Below are 26,455 nucleotides of genomic sequence, written 5' to 3'. Positions count from 1 at the left end.
CCAAGTCATAGAATAACATGAGACACTTAATATATTGTCCACCACAGGCAGGAGAAAAAGACAGTGACATCACATTTTAAATATGTTTATTATTCCATTCCAGGTAATCGGTTGATTAAATAAACATCTAATATCTAGCTTTACCTATCTGCTCACCAGACATACATTAAATATTATTGCATCACATCACCAAGGAGAGCAGCAGGCAGGTACAGAATATCTGAGGTTGGTGGTTATTGCATCAGACAATCTGGAAAGTCATGATTTCCATAAGAATCCTGTTATTTAAATTAGGGAAAGACAGCCATGAAGATACATAAATATTGTCTCTTTATTTCAGGAGGCAACAGAACTCTGAGGAAGAGAAAAAGAAACAGTGGCTTTAGTTTTCTGCAGGCAAATCCGTGTCATGCAGTATTATAGTTAAGAAAGATGACTAAACAAACAACAAATTATTTATTTGCTTGTTTGAGTACAAAGCTCCATTGTGTTTTTTCTGTGTGCTTTTTATAGATTGCAATTTCAGCACTAAGTAGTGGACAGCTCCTCAGTACAGATGGCCCCTATTCTCATTTGTCAACAGTTTTTCAGGTGTTTTACAACCACCCACCTTCCATCCCAATCTTGCCATCCCCATCCTTATCTCCTGCAGCCATCAGATTCTTGGTTTCAGCCGCAGTCAGCTCCCTCGCTCCCGGAGAGAAATTCTGAAGGAACCGTCTGATGCAATAACAGCAAAAAAACAAACAAAAAAACAGCAGTGATAAAATATCATAGACTTTATCTTTTATGATGGACTTCTCCTTTCCTCTAGGCCTTTCAGAAATTCCTTAATTCCCCTCTCCATCACTCACAAGTCCTCTCCTCATGTGTTAGCCATTTCATTCATAGCAGACAGAAATGCTGCTCCATTCATATACTTCCGCTTGAGGGCTATCACAAGGGAGTTACAACATCATTGTAACACACATGCACTTGCTCGAGCCTTATAACACACACACGCGCACATTTTCCATCCTTACTTGAGCTCCTCCTCCTCTATGTATCCACTCCTGTCTTGATCCAGGACTGTAAACACTTTTTTTCCATCAGCCTCAGATGAGCCAGTCAATCCCACTTGTGCAAAGAATGACTTGAAGTCAAATGTGCCTGGAGCTGCAAAGGCATACAGAGAAAGAGAACAAGAATGAAAGACAGATGTGGGAGTGAGAGGTCAATCACAGAATGAAAAGAAAGCAAAAATGGCATGGGGGTGAATAGAGATGTCGCATTTACTCATTCGCTCAGATGACTTTCATTCTTCAGCCAATGACATTTACCAATATACACCCTGTAGCACATCACTGTCTTGTACCATTATAGGCTACGCCATTATGCCATTGGAACAGTCAAAGCATGCTAACTAATGCCCCTGGCTTTGATGCAAAACTAAATGTTTAAAGCCCTTTATTTATTTCGCCATTCAAACGGAAATTCTGATGATGATTTCAACTTATAATAATTTGCCAAAGATGACTGGTTGACTAATTTACCCTGACTTAATACTTACAGCATAATCTTACTGATACATGCAAAAAGTGAAGTACAACTAACAAAGTTTGAATGTTATCTTGCCTAAAACATTGCCAACTGAGGGGATTTCTCAAATAAAATGAATATAAGCGTTGACATTTGATTTTCATCTGTCTGTCTTGTCATGCAGACATAATTATTAGAGATAAATAATTAAGTGCTTTGGGATGTGATGGCTGTATAGTTGGTGTGATTTGGTCTTCTCTGTGTGAACACTCAACATAAACACTGTGGTATCTGGGTGGTTACTGCTCTCCTGCCACATGGCTGCCTGGTTACCTACCGGCTCCCTGTCCCCTCTGTGAAAAACACACTATACTGGTTTCTCCTCTGGGAGTGGGCTTAACAATGCCTTTTCTTCTGTGTGCAAAATGTAAGTGGATGTGGAAACCACTGTAAAGGAGTTTGTGTTCTAGTGTTAATGATTCGAACTGTGTGTCTCCCTGCGTGCAAATGCATTTGTGTGCAAGCTGACTCACCTTGACAAGCTTGGACTGCAGCCGTGATGTCCTCGTCGCTCAGCATCCCTGCAAATGCCATGGTTCTCTGTTGCTGCCTGAGGGATACACACACACTTGCACAGGAGAAATGCAAAGTGACAGTAAATGTAACAGCAGGTATTTTCTGCAGTCAGATAACAGTCTCTGTCAAATAACAGTCAGAACTTATGGATGGATTTTGCATTATCATTCCTCCAAGGGTAGTGGTCAGGAACATCACCAATGTTAAAAGTAAGGAGTTGTACCTTTTATTTGTAGGGCTGTACCATTATGGCAGTGAGGTACAACCACATTAACAATATACCATAGCTAAATAAAGGTTTTCTTAGTTGAAGAGACATTTGATCATCAAACATAATTTAGAAAAAATTGACTGATGATCCAAGCTTTGTGTCTTAAAATGAGAAAGTTGTTGTGACTTGAAGGAGCAAACACAAAGATGGAAAATCAACATCATATTTTCCCTTCTGCATTTTAATATTTATTTCTTCTTCTCTTAAAGCAAAACAACTAAGATGATCACACACAGACAGCTGCCAGCTATCATCAGACAAGCAGTGCCCTGCACATGAATTTGCAAAAAACTTGTTACTCACCGTGCTTCGGGTAAGGTTGGACACTGCCTCAAATGCACAGATATCTGCTTCTTTTGCTTTGTGCCTATAAACCAGCAATACTCTCTCTTGCAGCTTTGTGATCCAGAGAGCAAAAAGCAACCTCACTTATCTGTCCTCAAACCCAGGGAGATTTCCCCTGCACCACAGAGCGCCTCCTCCTCCTTCATCAGTTAATCAGAGCAGATAATTTTGTTGCTCATAGTATGTTGCAAATTTGCAGGCACACAAAAAATACACCAATCATATAATACTCATAAATATAAATGCATTTTAATTGAATATTTATTCTAGTACTTCTGATTTTATGTGATTGCTACAAAATCCACCACTATTACTGTTGATGCTATTAATTATGTGATGTGAAATACAAAACACAAATACCCAAGTAATATTTGGTATATATATATAATAGTAATTATCAAACGTTTTTTAATATAAATGGAAGTGATATCAAATATGCATTCTTAATGTAAGTATTAATTATGCCAGTTATTTTTCTTAAAAAGTTTACTGACAAGAGGGTGTAAACAGATTTGAAAGCCAAAGGGGAAACCTGGGTTTGTCTTGTTGAAATGCACAGATCATTAGAATAATGAAATGTGCTACTTTATTTATTTCTTTATTTAGACAATTCATCAGATAGTGAGGAAATTATGTGAGCAAAAAACGGGTATATAGAGGTATGGTTGTTTTTATTTGGAATCACGACATCTGTTCAACAGCATTTCAGGCTGAGATTAATATAGAGTTTGATTTTTTACGTTTGCTTTGCTGTGAATTAATATTTACTAATAATTATTAATAAACAATTGGAAATATCCCAACCAGTTTCCCAGTCAATCTGACATTGAACAATAATAAGTCACTATAAAGAAAATGGGAAAAGCCTACAAGAAGTCATTCTTAAGCCCGCGTCAGTCGCAAATTACCCAGTCCAAAAATGCTGGCGCTTTATGGTTGGCCGTAAATGCAGAAACAAACTTAATACAGACGGATTGTCCTTATTCAGCATTGCGTGGCTCACATGGTTGGTGAATGACTGGATGTAAAATCTTTTCTTCGGCGGTGATACAAACCACTGGATTTACATGACTGATAATAAAGCTCGAATTTTATTGGCTCTGTGCATTCGACGTGAAGATTTTATTCGCTGTGATTGGCTTATTTTCTTGCGAATTATTTCCTCATTCCGCGATGTGACGTTGTGCAGGAACATGGCGCTTTGGAGGAAATGTGTTTTCTGTTAGTCAGGGGTGTTGATTAATTTAATTTCATTGTTTTCATTTAAATAACACTAAAATAAATACAACAAATATGATAGTTCGTGAACGGCGATCGCGCCGTTTGTCTCGTCGGACAACGGAACACTACAATTCATAGCGGTGTTTGCTGTCGTCAGCTAAAACTGTTAGCATTGTCATGCTAGCTGAAGCTAGATAGCAGGCTATTAGCAAGTCGCTAACATATAGTAAATATGCTTGTTTGTGTAGCATACATTGACACTAATTCTCAATGATTAAAGCACATTATTTATCAAAGTATCGGCCGTTTGTTGTTTAGAACGACGATTCCAATTAGCTGACATTTTGTTAGCTAACCCAGGAAGATGGAGAGCCGTCATGGGTATGTTTTGTTGCTGGCCAGTGGGATCTTTATGTCGGCGTTTTGGCTGATTGAAGGTGCACCTCTTCAGTATTCTGACAAATCAGGTGAGACATTTTACTGCAAGCTGTTACACAGCTAGGTTATTGTTTGTTTTCTCAGTACTGTTCCCATCTGTCCACCTGCTCAGGTAGCAGATGTGTGTGTTAGCTAATATAGCTGTTGCTAAATAGCAGGTAAAAGCTAACAACACAGTCAGGCGGTGTTTTCCTGCTAAGCACTGATGGTTCCTGACGCTGTACTGCCTTGTCGGTTTGGTCACGTAGTTTACAGATCAGTAATTGTTTTTTTCTTTGTTGTCCAAAGGTTTTTCGGAATAATGGAAGCGTGTTGTCGACACGACTTCCATTATCGCGTTCAATTCATAATGTTTTACTTCGGGTCTTGACAAATAAATGAACGTTCCTCATGCATGTTATTGCATCTTTGTACAATTTACAGTCAGTGCTCTAATATATGATATTTAATATCCTCTCAAATGACACCGAAAGGAAATAGCCTGAATCCAGCAGCAAACAGGCAAACAAAAACAATAGAGCTTTCCTGTAACACTGCTCTGAAAACTCCTATTAAACCAGTCTAGTGTAATTGTGATTGATATTACAACAGAAATCTGTTTGCAGGTAGCACGAATTTTACTGAATCTGAATACTGAATCTAGTACAGCCTGTTGTACCTACAGGTACAGTGATGTTAACCTTTCTGCCATAACTAAGTTTATAGGACAACAGACGAATGTTGACCTACCTGCGTAAAATACCATTGATGCACTTTGTTTGGGTCACATGTCTTTGGATTGTGTTTGGGGTGAGTTAAAGTTTAGGTATTCATAGAAAAATCCAGCTTGCCAGTTTTGTCATTTCCCCTTGTGATATATAAAATAAATTACATATCTTGCCCAGGACAGCATTCAGAAACAAGAATATATGTGTGTATGTATACGCACACACACAGACACACAGACACACAGACACACACACACACACACACACACACACACACACACACACACAAATAAGCGATCTAAAGTCACTGACTGTGACCTTGGTATAACCTGCTACTTCTGGAGAGATGAGGGATGATAATGTTTGACACATTCCAATCTTATCGGGACCAGTCAATGATTACCACCAATGTTGATCTCTTAATCATATTACAGCATACAAGAAAGTTGCAATACGAGAATGCTCTTATTACATATCAAGAACAATTATAACATCATAACATAACAAATCTGTCCTTTGCCTCAATTTTAAATGACCAGTCTTTGAACTTTAGTACTGTAAGGCTTGGTTGATTTAGGTTATGGATTGTGCATGCGTAAGCTTCAGAACTAGTCACAAGCTCATGTGTTCTGTTTGCACACATGAAACATTGGTAATGGTAGATTGGCAAGTTACTGTAGTAACAGCCAGGTGATGTCTAGTGTGCTAGTCAGTGTGGCCATTGGCCTTAACCTTCTACACTGATCAGTGATCAGTGACGACCACCCTGGGCTACAGGGGGATTCTGCTGGCACAAACCACCCTTTGCTTTATGTTTTTGTCAGGGGCATCAGAGAGAAACAAGTCTTCACCTTGAGCCGCTTTTCTCCATTCTAGTTGCTTCATTCATGTGTCATATTTTACACCAAACAGAGACTGTATACATATGCTGTCCCCTCATTATGGTATAGTTTTCTTTAGTTTTAACATTTGAATAAAACTGGGTATTTACAATATAAATATAAATGCCCAGTTTTAATCTAATGGGGATCTACCATGGCAGCCACAGGTCAGAGGTGTCCTGCTTTTTACCTAGAGATATAATGCTGATTCAAATCCTATCTATACATTAGCCTACTGGAAGCCTAATGAGTTTTCTCTGTCTCAACCTGCTAGTTTTGCAGTGCTGCTGCTCTCCTTCATACCAGACTCTACAGTAAAATGCTTTTCTGCAATGGAGAATAAAAAATAAAGCTTGTGAATGTGAACACATATCTGTTATAAGTTAAATACCATAAGTCTCAAGCAGCAGGTCGTTTCAGCTGTCACTAATAATTAAATCCAGTAGTAATTTTTATTTTTTTGGTTTAAGTAAGTAAGGTGGTTGTTAAACAGTCTCTGTTTCTGTAGCTCCAGAAAAAGCCATCAGACTGTTACATCTTTACTCTAGGAACCAGTATTAAGGGTTTCTTCATTTATATCCTATCAGAAATGTAATCCCAAAAGACCTGGCCCTCCAGTATTTGGACTAAGTAGCTCAATACCCTAACTGTACACTGGATACATATAAATACATCATCAGTATAGCTAAATGCAGATGCGTAACATTAAAGGATTTGGGTCTGTTTTGGGACCAGATAACTGGATTGAGCCCCCTTGCTATAAGCATAGCAAATATATTTTTGATCAATGAACTTCAGTGCTGTGTTAGTAGCCGTACTCCTCCATTTCAGCCAGACATTGCCGTTCTCCATCCTGTATGTAACTCAGAGCCCCGACGTGCACAATGGTGAGTGAAATCTGCAAAAATGGGTCAGCACCTCCTCTATGTAAATGCCAACTGAAATGTGCAGACAACCAAAATAAGACCTGGCAGCTCCCTGCCATATTGATCCCAAAACCAGTCGAGTCATTTAGTGGGGCCTGCCAAGTCATGATATAAACCCATGACTCAGATAAGTCCTAACTGAGGACAAGCGATTCCATGTAGCGTTTCCGTGACCCAGCTCCTGCTTTCTTTAAGTGACTGCTGTTGTGGGCTCTATGGGTGTCCTGCACTACCTGGAACCCTGTTGCTTCACTGAACCAGATGGGGGGTGTTTGTATCAGAAAGCTGCCTGCAATTATAGCCCAATGTTTTTCACCAGAGCAGTGTGAAGTTGAGCTTTGATGTTATTCAAGACACTTCTAATGTTTGATACTCTCTCATGAGCTGCTCATGCTAATGACCATTACTGCTTTGAAAGTTCCAATTATATACGGAGAAATTTTGGTGAAAAGTAGCTCCAAGTGAGATATTTTAGTGCTGACTGGAACAGGGCTATCAAGGTCTGGTTTATCATTAACTCGCTCTTGGGTTCATGATGCTGTAAATTCAACTCAGTCTAATGTGTGTTATGAAACGTATATATTTCAATCACGATGGGACAGTCCTTCTATTTTCTTTGAATCCTTCTATAGTTCAAGACCCCAGTCAGGGATTTCCCTGTTACACTACAAGGCCATGGTGGTACCTAACTAGATTTGATACAGAGCAGGCATAAGCTGTTGAATGACATAGGAACAGTACATGAGTGCTCGCAATGAATTTTGTTTGCTGTTCATCTTTAAAGAGATTTAATGTTTACTTAAGCCTCAAGTACTTTGAGCTCTCTTAAGCTGACTGACACCACTGACATAAAAGGGATGAATAATGCCTAAATGGAGCTTTACATAAATGTCTCTCATTTATCAACTTGTCTGTGTTTTAGTTTTTTTTTGTATCGAGTTGTGTGTTATTGTTTGACTAAAGTGTCATGTATGAGGGAATTTCACATATTTCATCCTCCATTTAAATTTTGTGCTCTCAGTGGTTTTAATTAGTGCCTGTTAACCAGATTTAGTCTGGTTGGGCTGTCAGTTCACTTCCAGTCACAGCCACACCAAAAAATAATAGACTATAATGTCAGTGATAAATTACAGGGCAGGAGGCACTGTACAGTTTTAAGTACACAAACTCCATTTAGATCTACATTTACGTGGTATGTGTCTGGACTGTGGACCCATTTAATCTTTAAAATCTCTTCTCATCAATATTTCACTGCAGGCACTTTCTCTATTGCAGTCTTTAGCACAGACGGGGAAGTGCAGGGAAGGAATCCTGTAGATATCACTTAGTAATGTTTAAATAATCAGTGTTTAATTCACATTTTTGTATTTTTGTCTGTTTTGAGGCCATGGTTCAGTATGTCTTAAGTGCATTAAGCAAAACCCAATGCACTTGCACATTTAGGCGGGGCGCATGAAAGAATTTTATTTTGATCACAAGTAAAGAGAACAGATTAAGCAGTTGTGTTTATTTTTGTCTGTAATGGCTTGGTGTTCTGTGTCAAAGATGAAATGAATCTCAATCATGGCTGACGTCTCGTGTCATACCTAATGCTCCCCAGGGAATCTTAAGTGATTGCTGCTCATGTCCTCTGCTGATGGGCTGTGCTGTCTGTGTACATAACTACTTCATCAGACCGGACCTGATGGTAGGAGCTCTGGCTCTGCCAGTAGGAGATATCACTTCTCAGCCTGTGGACTAACTTTACCCTCTGCAAGTTCATACTCACTCTCAGGTTTATTTAAATGGAGGATATTTTATTCAGAGCATTTTGGGAAAGGGTAGCACACCTTGGCAGGTTAATAAAGATAATTAAGTTGCTCACAAGACCTATGGTACTGAGGTCAGAATCCAGCTGAAGTTAACCCCACATGACCCTATAAAAATGTTGCAGTCTTTTGTTTTTAGGCAATGCTCATGTGGATAAATCTTGAAACAACTGTTTCGGTGTGAAAACTGCTTGCGTCCTCACTAGCTTTTCAAGTCCAAGAGGATTCACACATTAAAATGCCAAAGAATTCCCACAACAGTGAAATCTGTTCATGTTTCTCCTTTTTGTTGGCAAACAAATGTCCAGCCTTTATTTGGTAAGGAGTGTGGCACACATCCCAGTTTCTCTACTTGCAAGTTGATCCTTCGTTTTACTATCTCCAACTCAACTACAACAAGGCGAAAGGCACACACATTAGTCTTCACTAACACAGTTTAATGATGGCACCCACCTGTATTTTCATATACAGTAGGCTATGTCATTCACAGACATGCCAAACAGAATACATTTCTTTTGGTATTGTGGGTTAGGTTTTGTCCAGGGACATGTAATTATTTAGATAAGCCCACACCATCCATAGTTCATGTGCTGTTGTGAAAAACATATGCGGAAACAGGATTGTAGTCTAAATGTACTCAGTACCTGATTTTAGCTGTCAGGAATTTTGTAGTTCAGCAGAAGGAGACTCAGTGGGTGTTGTTTCTCCCTCTAGCAGACAGCATGCACCTGACAAGCTATGATCAGTGGGAGACAGAATAAACACAGGAGGGAGAATGTGTCACACAGATCCTCACTTCACTCATCATTCCATGTGGAGGTATAACTTAGTGGGCTTTGGTTTACTTCCTTTATAACAATACAAGATTTAAAGTTACTATCGAACAAGTAAACAAAAAATGCACTTGCATTAAGCAAGAATAAAGTCCTATCTATAAAAGATTGTTAAAGCAGCAAGTGGAGGGGGGAGGCGGGGGGATTGGCTTCAATTTGATCTGACTGTTTGCTGACAGTGGCTCACACTTGCAGCCAACAAAGTGTGGAGCTTATTTTAGTATGACAAGATGCATACCAGTGAAGCAGCCTTTAAACACCAGATCATCAATGTTGGATCTATGGTGAACATATGCTTCATACAAGGCTATAGTAATGATTTACAGGTTCTGCAGTGGTTATGAAAATTCCAGTTATAAATCAGTATTTTTGTGCCCATTTTTATTTGTATAGTAGCACTTTATCTACTTTTATCTCTGAAAATGTAGGAATACATTTCTGTAGTTGACATATTTTGTATGTGAAGCATTCTCTAAGATAAAGATTTTACTCGCATTAATTGATTTCAATTAAATGGAAAGCTGCATAAGCTTCTGCTATGTAAATGCTGGTTGGCATTGGTTTAGTGAGAGAGCAGCAGCTGAGCAGCACCATAGGTGGGTTTCAAGGCTTCTGTCAGTCCTGACACTCGAACTGTTGGGGTAGCAGCATCCTCAATGGTGTAGCCCCACACACAAAGCTGCTGTCACCACCTTTTGACCATCAGCTGCTTATCAACCAGTGGGAACCCCTGAAAACTGTCTGGAATGCTGATGAGGGATGGATGTTGGGGTTTATGCATTCAACTGTCACAGTTATTGTCATGACATGTTTGCAAATGTTTTAAACATTAGGGGAAAAAAAGTTTTGACTACAATTTGCAATGATGCATGTCATGTGTTGCAGCCTCGCATGTCATCTCACTGCAGAAATACAGCAATAACCTTGAAGATTGAATACAAGAAAACTACAGAATGTTTGTGCCAAGCTTAACAGGCGACCAATTTTCAACTTCAAACTTGGGTTAAACCTCCCTCGGACTTTCCTCCATTAAAGTATTTCCATGATTCCAGCTGGAAAAACCCCTCCAGATGAAATCACCCAGAGGAGCTTTTTATCATTGAGAGCTCAGATGAAGTCATCTGGAGGAGTCCTGGAAAAGCAGTTTGACATCACGAACTTCATAGTATGAGCAACAAGATGACATAATCTGAACTGAAGGTAGAGGGATATAAGTAGAGAGATATTCTGATATAGGGAAGCTTAATGGCATTTATGTACATGTACTACCCAAACTAGAACCAAAAGAAGCAAGTGCAAAATCAGTGATAGCATCCTTTAAATGTACCTATTTTCTGGGTGGATCTACGGGGGAAGAAAAACAATGTTACACAGCAAGCATTAAAATGATTGTTCCAAGACTGCCAATGTGATTGAATCAGCATTGTTGATTCATTGATTCATTTCAGGTGGAAGCACAGCGGACACTTTGTCGTTACATCTCTACCTGTCCCTAGTGGTGTCACTAATGGTGCTTGTGGCCATGGTGGTGCTGCTATTGAACTGTGTGACCTGCTGCAAGGAAAGGGAGATCGACTTTAAGGTAAGACTCCTGGCAGGCAGTTAGCCAGAACAATCTGGTTTGGTCTCAGTAATATCCCACCTCTGTTTTATTAATTTTTTTCTCACACAGGAATTTGAGGATCACTTTGACGATGAGATTGACTTCACTCCGCCAGCAGAGGACACACCATCTATGCAGTCTCCGGCCGAGGTGTACACCCTCGCTGTGTCCCCTGTGGCCCTCCCTGGACCTCCACACCTCCAGCCTCCTGCACACAACACTGGTCAGACACACGTACATTTGCAGGCTCACAGATTTAGACTCTGTATCAAAACATGTCATATTCATTCATTTTAATCTAATATACATTTAAATAACAGGTACTGTACGTCCTCATATAAATGACAGATTGATGGTACTTTTTTTTGTCATTTTCAACCATTTTACTCTTCTAGTGTTTCTTTGTTAAATCCTAAAATTATAATTGTGAACATTTACATTTCTTTAAATAATACATATTTAGGAAAAACTTTTAATTGATGAACATTATTTTCTGTTTGGTTTTACAGAAGGGTCTACAGGCTTCCAGGTTGCACGTCACAGTCTGAGTTACATCCAAGAGATCGGTAATGGCTGGTTTGGCCAGGTAACACTGGTTTTCTCTAACGTACAAATTGTTCATTGTTTATATATAAAAAAATAAATAATTTTGGTCGATTCATTCTAAATACTGAAACACTGAATGGGTATCTTGTATGTTTTTATTCTATAATGTTGAATAATTCTAATGTATTATCAGGTCCTTCTGAGTGAAATCTACACAGATCCAGGCGGAGCACGAGTGGTTGTAAAAGAGTTGAAAGCTAATGCGAGTGCCAAGGAGCAGAATGATTTTCTGCAGCAAGCAGATCCATACAGGTAAATTTATTCATTAAATTACGCAAGATACATTAAATTTTTCATCCGCTGGATTTATTTTTACCTTATTTACTTATTAGCTTTGTTACATCAGTGTAATGTTAGCAGCACCCTCTACCTTTCCTCTTACACACTGCATCAGACGTAATCTACTGTAAAATCTCAGATATTATTTAAGAGTATTGTTTTAAAGGTTATTTCTCTTCTATTTAACCTTGGTTTCAGTAGCCCTTTATTTTATTTCATCTTCACAGAGTGCTGCAGCACCCAAACATCCTCCAGTGTCTTGGTCAGTGTGTTGAGGCCATTCCCTTCCTGCTTGTTTTCGAGTACTGTGAAATGGTAAGTGACCACCTATTTAAAATAAGTTGAAGATACAGTCTCTGTCTTGCAGAAGGGTCGTAGTTCACCTGCCTGTTGACCATTCAGACAGACAGCTTGCTGTCCCAAATTCTGTTCATTTTAACATGTTAAAGTGACTCAGACTCTGTCACGGCATCTTATTTATCACCGTTCATCTATTCTGGGTAGGCTGGGCCATGAGCCCAGGGAGCCCTCACCACTCCTCTCCTTCCTCCTCAACTCCCCTCCTCTTGCAGAAGCTGAGTTGCTAGTTTAAGCCTGGGACTTCTCAAAACCTACGTAGCCCAGTAAAGCAACAGACTCCATTTATACTCCTCTGGTGTCAGCTGCACCAGTTGCTGTGTTTGTGCATTTTTTTTATGGTTGCACCTCGTGCACGCCGAAAACCTTTAAGTTCAGAATAAAGTAAACCAAGCTGTTCGTAAAGAACCCTATAAAGTGCCAGGCAATGCCTCCAAGAAGCTTTTAATGGTACCTGATAATATCATCCATGGTGTCTTTCTTTGACTTATAGAACAAACTCTTAAATCAGAAATGCAGTTCCTAGCTGTTTTTATTATAGGCTTTATTACAAACACTACACATTTCAAGGCTTTCCAATAATTACTAATTGTGAGCGTTTCAAGGTTTGAACTTAAACCTCATGATAGAATTAAGTCAACTTATAAAAAACAGTTTGAACTAACAAAACCCAGTTTCAAAAATAACTATACTTTTTTTTTTTTTCATCTTTACTGTTAAACAGGTGTCTCTGTCATATTCTGGCAGCTGTACACTATCAAGTGTATCTGTGTGTAAAGAACAGGCAGAGGTCCCCCTACTTACTGCCAGAATACAGAATGCCCTTCTCTTGTTAACCACGAATAAGTTGGCAGAGCCAGAGCTATAAAGTTTGACTTTGCAGTGTTATTAAAGGGAATCATCTCATTCATCTCTTGTATTTAAATCTCGATATTATGTTGTATAGTTGGACATGACTGAAGTGTGGTTGCATAGAATTTTTATTTGCAGTCCTCTGGTATTAGGCCACATTTTAGTTGCTTGTGGGGAAAAACGTAATATTTCTGCTATTTGGGTGTGCTCGCATTTTAACCCGACCTGGTAACCTGCCCAAAAGAACCCAGTTTACCTCCTACTGCCACACACTGTATAATCTGGTTGGGTTTCCATATGGTCAGAAACCCAGGCCTGGACGGTGTCCTGGCATTGTTGTCTTTCCTGGAAAGCTCGAATAATCTCTCTGACAGGACATGGAAATGAGTCAAGGTGAATGACTTATTGCAAGTGTGTGCAAATCATTAGGGAGGATGGCATGATGAAGAGTAGGGCCTGTTTGTTGAAGGTGATAATGTGCCAGGGTAGCACAACTGAGTGATGTCTATGCTCGTTATCCTGTCGCCAGAAAAGAATTTTTAGGACTTCATCCAAGTGGAATCTTGTCTTACACTTGACAATCTTGTGTTTTTTCTTTTGGAATATACAAGTTCCAGATGTACTGCCTGCACATAGAACATGAAAAAATAAATTTCTGGTAATGTAGAAAAAAAAGCACTTAGTTTAGAATTTTGGTTGTATTATAAGTAAAAGCCACTGTTCTGTGGCCTCTTGCTACTTCGGGCCAAGGCAATCCTCCTCTAGTTGTTGAAACATGAAATAATGACACTGCAGCTGCACAGTGGAGAAGGTGAATCCCAAAAAGTCAATAGACTGTGATGTTCCCTACGACAGCCTGGTGATTGATAGTGGTTTTGCTGTCCTATATCAACCGTGCTTGGTAACCCTGACTCAAAGCATTTTGGACATTAAATACATCAAGCAATTGGTGCAGGCGCTACAGAATGTCACATACCATAGTGTGAGTGACAGCTTCTGATGCATGAATCTCCTCCCTGGTGCAGGGCCAGGACGTTAGTCAGACCCTTCTCTGGTTCAGGGTCTTGGACATGGGCCAATTGACGTTTGGCTTTCATACGTTGTTGGTCTTTTTTATTTATTGTGGTCATTAAAGCCACTCTCCTCAAAGGGGGATAGAAGCTCTTTTTATGGTATATTTTACTGACTGTACTGTGTCCTTGAGCATATTTAGCTCTTCTGCGAGTGCTGTAATGATGGTCACTCTAAATCCGACAGACACTGTTGGTGGTGCAGTAATGTTGCACATAACAAAACTGTACAAATTAAGCCCACAGTTTATAGCCCACTTTCCATGGAATAAATTGACTTTTAAGTTCACCACAAACTCATATGAAACTTCAGTGGTCGCGCTAGTTAATTAAAAATCTGAATCCTTCAGATTTTTTTAAAGTAACCCTTTATTCCCCAGATAGTCCTTTGACTGCTATGGCACAGGAATATGTAAGTCATGCTTGTTTTTTGTTCTGGTGACTGGTTTCCTTCACAAGAATTGTGAATAGAATTAACTTGGGAGCAAAATTTGTATTTATTTCAACAGCTTAGAGTATTTTTGCATTTTGAGACCTCAATAAACTCGCTCGCAGTCTTGGATTTGTTCCTAACCACATGGCTTGTGTTTATAGTAACAAATTATCCACATTGTTTTGAAAGATACAAGCGATGGGGGAAAAGCGTCCCACAGATTTCTCTTAGAGAAATCCAGAAAGGAGCAGGTTGTAGCTAATAGTGATCAAAATGGTCAATACACTGTTTACACAGTTTTCTTTGTTCCTCAGCTTTGTAGGAACGTTATTGTATCTCAGGTGGGTGCATATTATGGTAACCCAGAGAGATACTGGTTATTTGTTTTTTTAATTTGCCCTTATTCTGACATTTTTATCTGTGTAAGGTCATTCATACATGAACTAGGAGAAATTTAAGCCTGTGTTTGTTCACTGGGTTTGTTAGATCTGTAATTAATGCTCATAGTGTCTCATTCCACTTCCTCTCTTCACTCCCCAGCACTCATGAACTCAGAAAACTAACTGGACATAGGCGCAGTTTATTTCACTGACCTGACCTGGACTCTTTTATTTATAAATCCCTATGACACAGCATAGAGGTCCATTAAACAGCGTTACCCTTATTTGGTTCTCTCACACATCAGCAGTGAGAAGCGCTGAGGAGACAGGAACAGAATTGTCTGCTGCCCCTGTGAGGCAGGCCATACACAATGCATTTAACTAGAACGACTTGTTCCTTTCCTCTTATTACAGTATTACAAATAAGTAAGGCTCTGTAAAAGTTTTTATATTTAACGATATCAAACTAATAAAGGTGTCTGTGTGTTTGCAGGGGGATTTGCGGGGCTATCTGTCTCAGCAGGACTGGATGTTCAGAAATGCTGAGTTGCTGCAGCTGCAGAAGATGGCGTGTGAAATTGCTGCTGGTGTCACTCACCTTCATAAACATAACTTCCTGCACAGGTAGCAACTTAAGAATTGCAACACCAAAGCAAGGTCACCGGTTTTAGATCCTCTAGGCTAAGTGCTGTGTTTTTAATATTGCTATGTCTGTTAAAGAATTCAGCCGCTGTTCAGGAGAACGCAAGATACATAACCATTGTCGTTACAGATGCTTCAAACTATTCATTGGGCCAGAATTTTTGTCCCTGGGTTAATTTATTAAATGAGGTTATCTTTACACATTTATTTCTGTTATTTATAATAGAGAACGTATAGGGGGTAATTATAATGTAATTAGCTTTTCTCTATTTTTAATTAATTTTAGTTTGGTGTAAAGACTTTAAAGACTATGGCAGCCTATTGCATTCTTTTATTATATGTTGCATAAATAGTAATTTGGCTGAGTATCTAATATCACATTGCAATGACAGAATTCACAAACCTTTCTTAAGACTTAAGCCAGCTGTTAAGTTTTACTTTAGTCCTTACTGTCCAGCCATTACCAGTATTTTCCAAAAAAGGTGCGTAGAGCGGAGAGGCTCTGTTTCATTTTCATTTTTACCCCAGCGAGTACAGGATGTCTGGTTACTAGCAGCCAGCAGAGTACGGGGGTGTTAGGAACATGTGGCTTGGGGTTAACATACGATGCTCGGCTCATCAGCTTTATTTTGCATGCTCAGAATAGGCTCAGACGGTTCCAATTACACAGCTCCCATGCATTGCCACAGTGTCAGCTGTCTCTTGCCAGAAGGATATGATGATTCTGCTCTTCACATGTAAAAGGATAGCCTCATATTGGGCGTTGTGTTTTAATCCTTGTTACAACCCAAAGGAAGTTCAACAAGCTTCCCTCTGTGTGGACTAATTGAATTTATAATCGTACAAATATTTATGTGGCACTTTCAACCACAAAAAATAATAAATAAATCAAAACATTACAAACTGAGTGACTTTAAGTATAGCCACATGCTGGCAGAGTGGGATGAAAGGGTCTTGATGTTGCAGCACCACAAACACAAAACCCTAAAGTCAAGTGCTGTGTGGTTTCCAAAGCTGAAACTTCAGCTTTGCAGTGCAAGGGTGAGAATAGTGCTGGAACTGCAACTAACAATTATTATTTATTGACAACTATGTAAAGTATATAAACTTAATAAAAAATATAAGTTTAGAGATTAATGGTAATTGGCATATTTTTAACCCTAGCGTTATTTAGAATTTTACAAATTGACCTTTTTTTTTAAGTAATGAAAAGGATTACAACTGGCTTAAATGAAATGACACCAAGCTGAACCGATGCCATGTTTTTGCCTTGTAGGGTTCAAATGTTGCTCGTGTTACTGTACTGTCTGTTAGCAGCAGAGTAAGGAGAGTTTAAAATAAATCTCGCTTTGTCTTACAGAGGTTTCACTAGATCTGACAGTAGAGGGGCTGTGTGCATGCAAGAAAACTGCTGTCAGAGTTGTTTGTCGTTAAATGATCTAAAGGGCCTTGCACAGGTACTGCTGCAGGGCAGAAGGCACAAGTAAAGGCTGCCTCTTGATTTGGGGCGAATGAGCCACCCGCCATATGTCTGCCTAATGTGTAGGGACAGCCTCATGTTACGACCTCTCCTGGCAAATCACAAAAAGTTTGCACACCATGCGTTTCCCTCAGGAAACTGTATCCTACTGCTGCATGCACAGGTCAGGAATAGCCCCCGTATGATTGTTGATCTGGGGTGAAGACCACAAGCAGATGACAGAAGCCAGTGTGCTAGTTTCTTGTAGTTGCCAAAGTCATTTATGATCCCTTTTCTATGGTCCCCTGTGTTTGATTTTTGCACTGTAAGTGTAGATGGTGGATTCTTGTTGCTCTTTCTACGATTCCCTCAATCTGGTTTTTGCTTTTTTTAAACATAAATCACAATGCACAGGGTAAATAAAATTGTGAAGAACAAGCATCAGTTGAATATTTGTATCCTATCAAGGAATAATTACAAATCTGCCTGTGAGTTTTATCATTTGGAAATCTTTTTATTTACGAATCTTTTGGTGTAGTTTGTAAAGTATCTAATCCACACTGGTGGTTTTTCTCTATGCTCTCAGTGATTTGGCTCTGAGAAACTGCTACCTGACTGCAGATCTTACTGTCAAAGTGGGAGACTATGGAATTGGACCCTACAGATACAAAGTAAGCCAAAACCTTGTTCAATTTCAGTTCTCTGCAGAGTTGAGTTAATTTCATTTTGTGGATCTTTTTATATTTTTACTTGTGTCAACAGCGCTACCTATTTACACAGATGCATTAAACTGACAGTTTTAGATTTGCTCCTAAATGTCAGTGTTAGAATTTACTGATGTAGATTATCAGTTATCTTACCTTTTTTTTTGTAATTCAAAAAAAGTGTTAACTTGTGGATAAAGGCATAGCTGCTAAAAATCCGTTTTCTAAGAAATTGGGTCGAACAAATGCTTCAATGGAAATGCTACGATGCTTAAAATTTAAGTCCATACTTCCTACATCTTTAGTCAAGCTTGAATTTACAGTGGCATCTGAAGTATGGAGTAAGAGAGAAATGTACTCTGTAATCAAAGTTTTTTCATGACTCAATCTACAAAGTAATATATTGTAGTTGTTTTACTGTCAAATGTTCTCGTTGTAGTTCAATGTTTCCACTAGATCACAGATGATGCATGTTTTTCATTGTAGGCTCTGCAGATTGCAGTTTGCCAGTTGATCACTTGCCTTCTCAACTAAAGATTTAAAATTGTCTTTTTGCAACTTGACACATTGCATATGTTCTAAAGCACTTCTGTCTGCTGCATTCTTTAAATACTGCTGATCCAGATTTCATACCAATAAGATGAGGTCAACTGTAAATCTGTTTCTGGTATATTCAAAAAAAAAAAAAAAAAAGAGTGGGTAAATGAGATTTGAGGACTTTTAATTCATACATTTCCTAGAATGTTAATGCATTTATAAAATTTGATTCCATGACTTACTTACATACTGCAAACTTACTTACTCTTTTATGGTATTTTATTTATTTACTCACTCAATGTTACTATAGGAGGACTACATCATCACAGAGGATGATGTGTTTGCTCCCCTTCGCTGGTTGGCTCCTGAGCTGGTGGGCGAACGCCATGGGGGTGTGATTACTATGGAGCAGACTAAGCCTGGCAATGTGTGGTATGAGCAAGACTGCAGCTATAACTTGTATTGAAGTGAATCTAATTTAGTTTTATTTTAAAGTTAACATCTCTACTTTATGTTCATTAGGACTTTTTCTGCCTTAATCATTGTTATTGTACTGATTATAGTTAGGTATAACATATATTTTAGCTGGGATCACATCATAATGAAAAAGAGGGCCCATGCGAGTCCCTGTTCACTAGATTAAATCACCAGGTGGTATATTAATGTTGTGACTGATGGTTTATGTCACTGTTAATAAAATAAACATAAACGCCAAAGCAAATTGCCCTTTAGTCATTTCTGCTAATACCAGAGCTTTTAAATTTTAAACAAACCGACTGAAGTCCAAAACACGGATAAAACACTGACACCGCACCAACTTAGCATCTCTCTACATTGTAGTGTCTTCTCAGCCCCTCCTTGACATCACGACTCATTGCCCAAATGCTTTCTGGACGTAAATTTATGCAAGATAGTTCTAGTTAAAAGAGCCAGATTCCCTCCTGAATAAATATACTTTGATGTTCAGTTGACATAATTCTTCATGTAAAGAGTAAGTTATGTATGAAGTGAATTAGATCTCTTTTGTTCATAGCTCATCTGGTGAAGTTCATGGCTTTGGGTCAAGAGGTTAAGATCATTTGCTGAACTCTGTTTTCCAACATAGTTGTTGTCCTGCAGGAAATTCCAACCCTTGTTTTATCTTCACTTGTCTGTAGGGCCTTGGGGGTCACTTTGTGGGAGCTCTTTGAGAACACTGATCAGCCGTACCCACATCTGTCTGACCGAGAAGTTCTAAATCACGTGATCAAGGAGCAACAAGTAAAACTCTTTAAGCCACAGCTAGAGTTGCCTTATTCTGACAGATGGTGAGTATTTAGATCATGTGTATTAGAACAAATTATATTATGGAATATTTAAGTTTTAATCTCTGTATGATTTTACTTGTGTTAAGTTGATGAGTCTTTTCTCTGTACCTGCAGGTATGAGATCCTGCAGTTTTGCTGGTTGTCTCCCGACAAGCGGGCCACAGCAGAGGAAGTGCACCGTTTGCTCATTTACCTGCGCATGCAAGGCCAGAAAGACATAGAGGAAGACTTTGAACAACGCTGGGATGCCCTTAAGCCAAACCCTGCCACCCGGCAGACCACTGTCAGCCACTCCTCTTTCCCAATCTTGGATCAGTTTGCCGATGATGCCCTGCGACAAGAGATTGATGAAATTCTTACTGTCACTGAAACTAGCAAAGGTCTCAGCTTTGAGTATGTTTGGGAGGCAGCTAAACATGACCACTATGAAGGTAACCACAGCCGCTCAGGCATGGACACAACTTTGAACTACCACAGCATGTTTTTTCCCGTTTCCACTGAAGATATACAGGCCCATTTCCCTGATCCTGTAGCCAGAGCAGCTGGCACAGAAAGCAGTAACACTCCACCAGGAATACCTGGGATTGTACCAGTGTTCGACGCACAAAAGCCATGTAATGTAAATGAATATTACATACAACTAGAAGAACAAGGGGAGAGCACTGTTGGGGATGGAAATAGTGGACAAGACATAGACTTTATTTCAGGACAGCAAGACTTTGTGGTTCTCCAAGATGTCCGTCTTGATGAGTCCAGCACAGATGCAGATTTTTTCCACCAAAGTATTGACTCCAAGGATTCCTATTTACCAGACAGTCACATTTGGTCATCTCTTGAAAATGACAGCCCATACCACGCCAATATTTTCACAGATGGAGCATCAAAACAAGGGGACTCCCCTTCTTGGAGACAAAGTTTTATGGAGCTTCCAGAGCGCAATGGGAACCCTTTCCTTGAAGGCGCACCTTTAGAACGCCAGCAGGCAGCTACAGATAAACATTATGGGGAGTCTTTTTTAGGGGATTGTTCAGAAGCCCCTCACCTAGTTGATCATGTGAAAGTGGAAGGGGAGAACACAGATGTGATGAGGCTTCTGAACACTGAAAAACTCAATGACAACTTTTTGTTTCTCAAAGACCAGAACTTGATAAAAGATGGATCTAGTTTCTCAAGCCCGCAGCAGAATTTTCTTTTACCTGGTATAGCCCATGAACCAGAAGAAACATTCAAAATGAGTTCTTGGGACAACCTTGATACTTTAGGCAGCTTAAATACGGACTCAAAATCTGCAGCACGTAGCATATCCTCAAGACAAGAACTTTTATTCTCCCCAAGTACCAGTTTGGGGGAGTTATGTCAGTCTCTGATAGATAATGAAATACCAGTGCCTTCCATCACAGTGGTCACAGAAAATACCACAAGCAACCAGCTGCCAGTTAGAAATAGTTCAACTACCGCTGAAGACCTTGATACGCGGCAGTCCTCGAACAGAGGTATCGACTCTGGTTTTGATTCTAACTCGGAGAGGTTTGAGGTTATCATTAGTCAGACTGATGCTCAGAACCCTGCAGTCTCTGAAATTGCCACTACAGACTCATTGTGCACAAATGCCAAAATTCCCAGCCTTGATGATGACCTTGGAACCTCAAAGGATGGTGCTCAGCTCATAGGAAGTAAAATGCCTGAAAAACCACAAGTCCATATCTTAGACAACAGACACGAGGAAGACTTAACAAGTAATGATTTGTTGAGTGAACTTACTGAGGATGCAGATATAGAACTGGAAACAACACTGTTCGACCAGGAAGAATCCTATATGGATACTAATGGGGGTCCTCATGTGAGGTCTTCTCTGCTAGTGTCTGGCCCATCTTTGGACCAGATCAGCCAGGACAGCTTACTGGAAGACAGTATGTGCACCACTGTACCAACTGTAGATAATTCAGCTGAGACACCGGACTCTTTAGACTCCCTTGACATCCACAGATTTGGAGACCAGGGAGAAGAGCTGAATGCCCCAATAGCTCAACACAAACTTCAGCCTCCATATAAAATCTCAGACAGTGGTTATGAAACAGAGAATCTAGAGTCACCTGAGTGGAATTTTCAGCCTAATGTCAAAGACCAGTCTCCTGTAAAAAACGGTGTGAGTGTTGCCAAAACAGAAGTGATGGAAGTGTCCACAGCTGCCACAAATCTGGTTCCACCAGAAATAATAATTTCTGAAGTGGACGGTGTACTGGATACTCAGAATGAGGATCACGGTGAAGGCCAACCGGCTGATCATGCAGATCCCCCTGAGGAACCTCTCTTGGGTAGTAATTACCGTGATTCTGCTTATTTCTCAGACAATGAATCAGAGCCTGAGAAGAAGTCTGAAGAAGTAATTACAGGAGATTCTGTTGAAGTCTCATGGCTGAGCCCCTCTCATGACGAGGTTGGTGAGCCCTCTGGTGGTCTGGCAATGAAAGTCAACGAAAAGAAAGCTGTAGATGATTTGATTTCATTGCAGGACTCTTCTTTAGCTGCTGAAGCACACACACTTGATGAAGATTCAGAAGTCACAGAGATGTGTGAGGCGGATGTGGTCAACACTAATAATGGAGACAAAAACAAATCTGATGTTTTCAAAGATCTAACATCTCCTGATCAGCCAGACCTGCTGGAAGATCCAGAAACTCCACTTGCTTCTGCAACCCTGTCCAAGCTGGCACCAGAGAGTGCCATTCACACTAAATTAACCAGGACCTACGCTACTGATGCTCATAAAATAAAAGAGCCAGATATGGAGGGGCGTTACTTGGGGAGGCGGGACGGCTTGGCTTTAGACGGACAGGAGGATGGCGTTGATGCGGATGAGGAGGATGAGAACAGCGAGGACTCTGATGATGACGTTCGTGCGTACCAACTACACGGCTCCAGCTCTGAAAGCGAGGATGACACGGTGCATACAGTTCCACTTATTGTCTCAGATGACAGTAGTGCAAAGAACCTGAAAAGCTTGTTAAAACCCAGCACCTTGAACATCGAGGCATCGTCTTCCCCGCTTCCTCCAAGGTGTAATGCAGATAAATCCAGAAGAGGCGTGTCCTTCTTTGATGATGTCACTGTCTACCTGTTTGACCAGGTAAAGTATTGTCTGTATAGGTTCAGGGTGTGTTTTATATTTGCAACTATTTAGACATGGTTTGATTCTCTTTCTAATAATATTCAATGCATTCAAATTTAGGAGACTCCCACCAAGGAACTTGGTGACCACTCCTCAGGCTCAAACGGTCAGGTACCCGAGTTGAACAGTCCAGTTGGCCCTGCAGGCTACCTAAACAGATTTACTAACTCTGAAAGCTCCACAGATGAAGAAGGTAACACTAAAAGTCACCAAATGAATGCAGCTAGTGGCCTTTACCATCACATGTCTTGACTTATTCAATGGCTCCCAACAGGCGGTGGTTTTGAATGGGATGATGACTTCTCTTCCTCTGCAACTGCCTTCATGCCCAATACAGATAAAGACCCAGTATTGAAGGCTGTGTCCTCATCTGCAGCATCTCGCTTTTCCTCTCCGCCCCCTGCAGCAGGGCGTGTACTAGAGCCCAGCTGGACTAGCTCCTCAAACTACTCCCGTTTTTCCATCTCCCCTGCCAGCATTGCTAGCTTCTCCCTTACACATCTTACCGACTCCGACATCGAACAAGGAGGCAAGTCGAGCATGCAGGCAAACTAAATCGGGATGGGATTTTGCACAGGCTTAAATGAGTAACAGCATTTTGGGAAATACATTTAGTTGCTTTGTTGATCATGGATTTGAAAATCATTGCTACGTGTTTAAAATGAAGCTGGCAGCTGGTTAGCTGAGCTTAGCATTGGTTGAAGTCTGCAGATTCTGCAAGTTAATGAATGGTAGTAATGATGCGAGTAGGTGGATTTTGTTACCAGACCAGTTGCTTGCTCCTGTTGCTTGCCTTAAATTAAAATATTGAACCAGTTCTCTCCCCAGAAAAACAAATATGCATAGTTGATTGTTTTTTTTTCTATGAGTATAAAATTTTTCTATGCATGTAAATTATGAAACACAGTTAAACTCTTGTCTTCCCTCTTTGTTCACTTCAGGAAGCAGTGAAGATGGAGAGAAAGACTAGTGTGAAAAATGAAGGGACTTTATCGACCCACTATTGAGAAATCAATCTACACTCGCACTTTTCAGGAATGGAGAACGTCCGAATAAGGACAGATGACGCGGTTTGTGTGGCAAACTGTGGATGCTTCTCAGGCAGAACTATTCTTCATGGAGGTGGCCATGAGAACAAAGGCTGTAAACTGACTCTGAGCAAATAAGTAAGACTAGGCCCTGTCCCGGTCTGAGCCACATCACCTCTCCATCTACATCCACGTGTGTGATTTCTGTTCAATGCAATTCCACTTTGGAAAAAAGAAACAAGTAAAAACAGGGCCTAGGTTCTAAATGTTTGCTTTAAAGACTCATCAAGCGCATTCCAACTCTTTGGCTGCTTTTGTTTTTTTGTGTGTCTAAGTGCACTCCTTTTCCAGGACTTTACATCACCAAATAATAAAAAAAGACTTCGTACTAAATTTATGAGTTTATCTCACAAGGCCTGTAAATGATCACTACATTCAAATAGGAATAAGCTCTTTTATTTCAGCACATCTAAAACTGAAAATCCAAGCTTTTTCTGTAATATTGTTAATTTTGCTCCTTCGTGCTGTGCGGTTATTTCAGTGGTTGCCTTTATTTTTCTTTTTTTTTTTCAAGTAATTTTTATTATTTTTAATTTTTTTTTAAATTTTATTTTATTTTTTTGGGTAACTTTGTAATTTCATGTTTGGTGTATTCACAGGCTCCTAGCTGGAGAGCAACTGTGTGGCATATTTCTGTAGCAGCATTTTTGAAGGGTTGTAATTTAGGAAGCACTATTCATGCATAGGATGATTGGATAACTTGCAATTCTTCATCTTCAAGGGTTATACACTGTCTGTTCCTTTATTTATGTTTTGGAACATTTGCATTAAGTAGTTTCATATTTGAGACATCTCAGTAAAAATCGCAGGCGCTGTATACAAGGATTGTCCTATTGATCCTTACAGAAGGAACCAAATGAAAGACAAATTAGAGGAAAAGCTTAAACACTAGTAATTCATTTTGTAATGTGTTATTGTATGGTCTGAAATGTGCAGCAGGTTGATTGGAACTGAGTCTTATTATAGTGCCTGTTTATGGTATGAAGACAGATGCACACCTCCATTTATTACTATTACAAAATGTCTAATCACACATTTAGTGAGATTCTGTAAAAAGTTGGGAGATTTTATTTTTAAATGTCAGAATGAAGAAAATGTATTGAGCTGTTGTAAGCAAATGTGCAATGATTTTTTTTTTTTTGTTTGTTTTATTTTAAATTCTTAATCAAGCAATGATTTGCAGGCTCACAGGATGGCCGGTTAACATGGCGGTGCTTCTTTGGTAATGTGCAGGGACGTTATAGATGTTTAAAAGAAAGGAAAATCACTACTAGAACAAAAATCACTGCTGCTCCTATCGACGTCAGTGTCCTGAATGGAATTATTTTTGTGTCAAACTTAACCTTTTCAGATGGTATTTCTCTTCCTTAAGGACCCGTTGTCCAGCTGCAGTTTGAACATTTCATTTCTCTGCTGCTGTAGTGGGTTGGGGGTTATCGGTGTATCATGTTTTTCATGTACAGCTATAACAGTTATCTGAAACTGTAGCTCATACAGTTGCCATATGGTTATTTCCTTTTAATGACTCTAATACCTTAAAGACTTCATCACTGGTAAACATGCTATACTTCACCTGTACTAGATGTCCATCTTTCCTCCCCATACAGAAGGCACTGTACCTTAGACAATGTTAACCTCTGTTAAAACCAGCAGCCTGTGCTTCAGTTAAACTTGAACATTTATTTAAGGAAAATTTGTTTTATTTCACTACAGTATACATTTGCTTAATCTTGCACATTTGAGATATGTAACTTAATGTTGAACTGTAATGATGTGTATATACATGGTTTTTGTTTTTTGGTCTGTAAATGGGAAATGATATAACTGATACAGGAAGGAGGTTTGATTTTGTAATTTAAAGCTAAGTCGATCAGAGGAACATATCAGTCAGCTAAAAAGCAGTTAACTTAAGACACTAAAGCAGGTGTGAATTTGTTCTGTCCTTTAAACTTGTAGATTTTAAAATATTTTTACTTCATATTGATCATGCTTAGTGTAATTGAATAAATGAAATGTTTAATTACACTGTTTAATATGAAAATAAATACAAACGAACTTCTAATTACAGTTTGAATCGTGTTACTTTCTGCTGTAGGTTAGACGGGGCCTCCGGACTGACACCTGGTATCACTAGATGTAGGTAGGTGGGGTAGTTTAGCTGTAGGAGCCAGTCTCCACTTTTCTAAATGTTGAAGCAATGGGCAGGTGTAGGGGCACTAATAGGGTCTCAGGTTTGCTGTGAGAATTAGAGGAGCAGCTTTTTGCAACTATTGTTTAGAGAGTTCTGAACATTGATGCATGTTGTTCTCTTGGACTTAAATAACAGGGTGCAATAAGGAAAGACCTGCACACCAGGGACCGTATGAACATAAAGCCACTATTGACTACCACAGGCTGCGTTACCTTGTCTGTGCCTTAAACATCCGTTGTCCAAAGAAAAACACC

At 39.6% G+C, this 26,455-nt stretch overlaps 2 protein-coding genes across 5 annotated transcripts; one reads left to right on the top strand and one right to left on the bottom strand.

Moving 5' to 3' along the window:
• Positions 1–69: 69 nt before the first annotated feature.
• On the bottom strand, positions 70–2,843 carry pvalb5 (parvalbumin 5). Of its 2 annotated transcripts, none has more exons than XM_067478081.1 (5): positions 2,669–2,843; positions 2,052–2,128; positions 1,023–1,155; positions 611–720; positions 70–354 (listed from the first exon to the last, which is right to left on the bottom strand). In XM_067478081.1, exons 2-5 carry the CDS (start codon positions 2,110–2,112, stop codon positions 332–334), a joined length of 327 nt encoding a protein of 108 aa, XP_067334182.1. In that variant the 5' UTR covers positions 2,113–2,128; positions 2,669–2,843; the 3' UTR covers positions 70–331. The 2 variants fall into 2 exon arrangements, with proteins under 2 accessions (XP_067334182.1, XP_067334181.1); XM_067478080.1 differs by having other exon boundaries at positions 2,052–2,146; positions 2,669–2,842.
• A 1,027-nt stretch (positions 2,844–3,870) lies between these two features.
• Positions 3,871–26,072, top strand: lmtk2 (lemur tyrosine kinase 2). 3 transcript variants are annotated; one of them, XM_067477986.1, is made up of 15 exons: positions 3,871–4,157; positions 4,250–4,398; positions 10,973–11,106; positions 11,197–11,350; positions 11,637–11,713; positions 11,867–11,985; positions 12,240–12,327; positions 15,598–15,728; positions 17,792–17,876; positions 18,757–18,878; positions 19,604–19,753; positions 19,868–22,880; positions 22,983–23,115; positions 23,197–23,451; positions 23,864–26,072. In XM_067477986.1, the coding sequence occupies exons 2-15, from the start codon at positions 4,296–4,298 to the stop codon at positions 23,890–23,892; spliced, it is 4,593 nt and encodes a 1,530-aa protein (XP_067334087.1). In that variant the 5' UTR covers positions 3,871–4,157; positions 4,250–4,295; the 3' UTR covers positions 23,893–26,072. The 3 variants fall into 3 exon arrangements, with proteins under 3 accessions (XP_067334087.1, XP_067334086.1, XP_067334088.1); XM_067477985.1 differs by having other exon boundaries at positions 3,871–4,398; XM_067477987.1 differs by having other exon boundaries at positions 3,871–4,398; positions 23,197–23,455; positions 23,868–26,072.
• The last annotated feature ends 383 nt before the right edge of the window (positions 26,073–26,455 follow it).

The sequence above is a fragment of the Channa argus genome, chromosome 15 (genome assembly GCF_033026475.1).
Source record: "Channa argus isolate prfri chromosome 15, Channa argus male v1.0, whole genome shotgun sequence".
NCBI classification, from domain to species: domain Eukaryota; kingdom Metazoa; phylum Chordata; class Actinopteri; order Anabantiformes; family Channidae; genus Channa; species Channa argus.
This window is presented reverse-complemented; position numbering and strand designations above follow the sequence as displayed.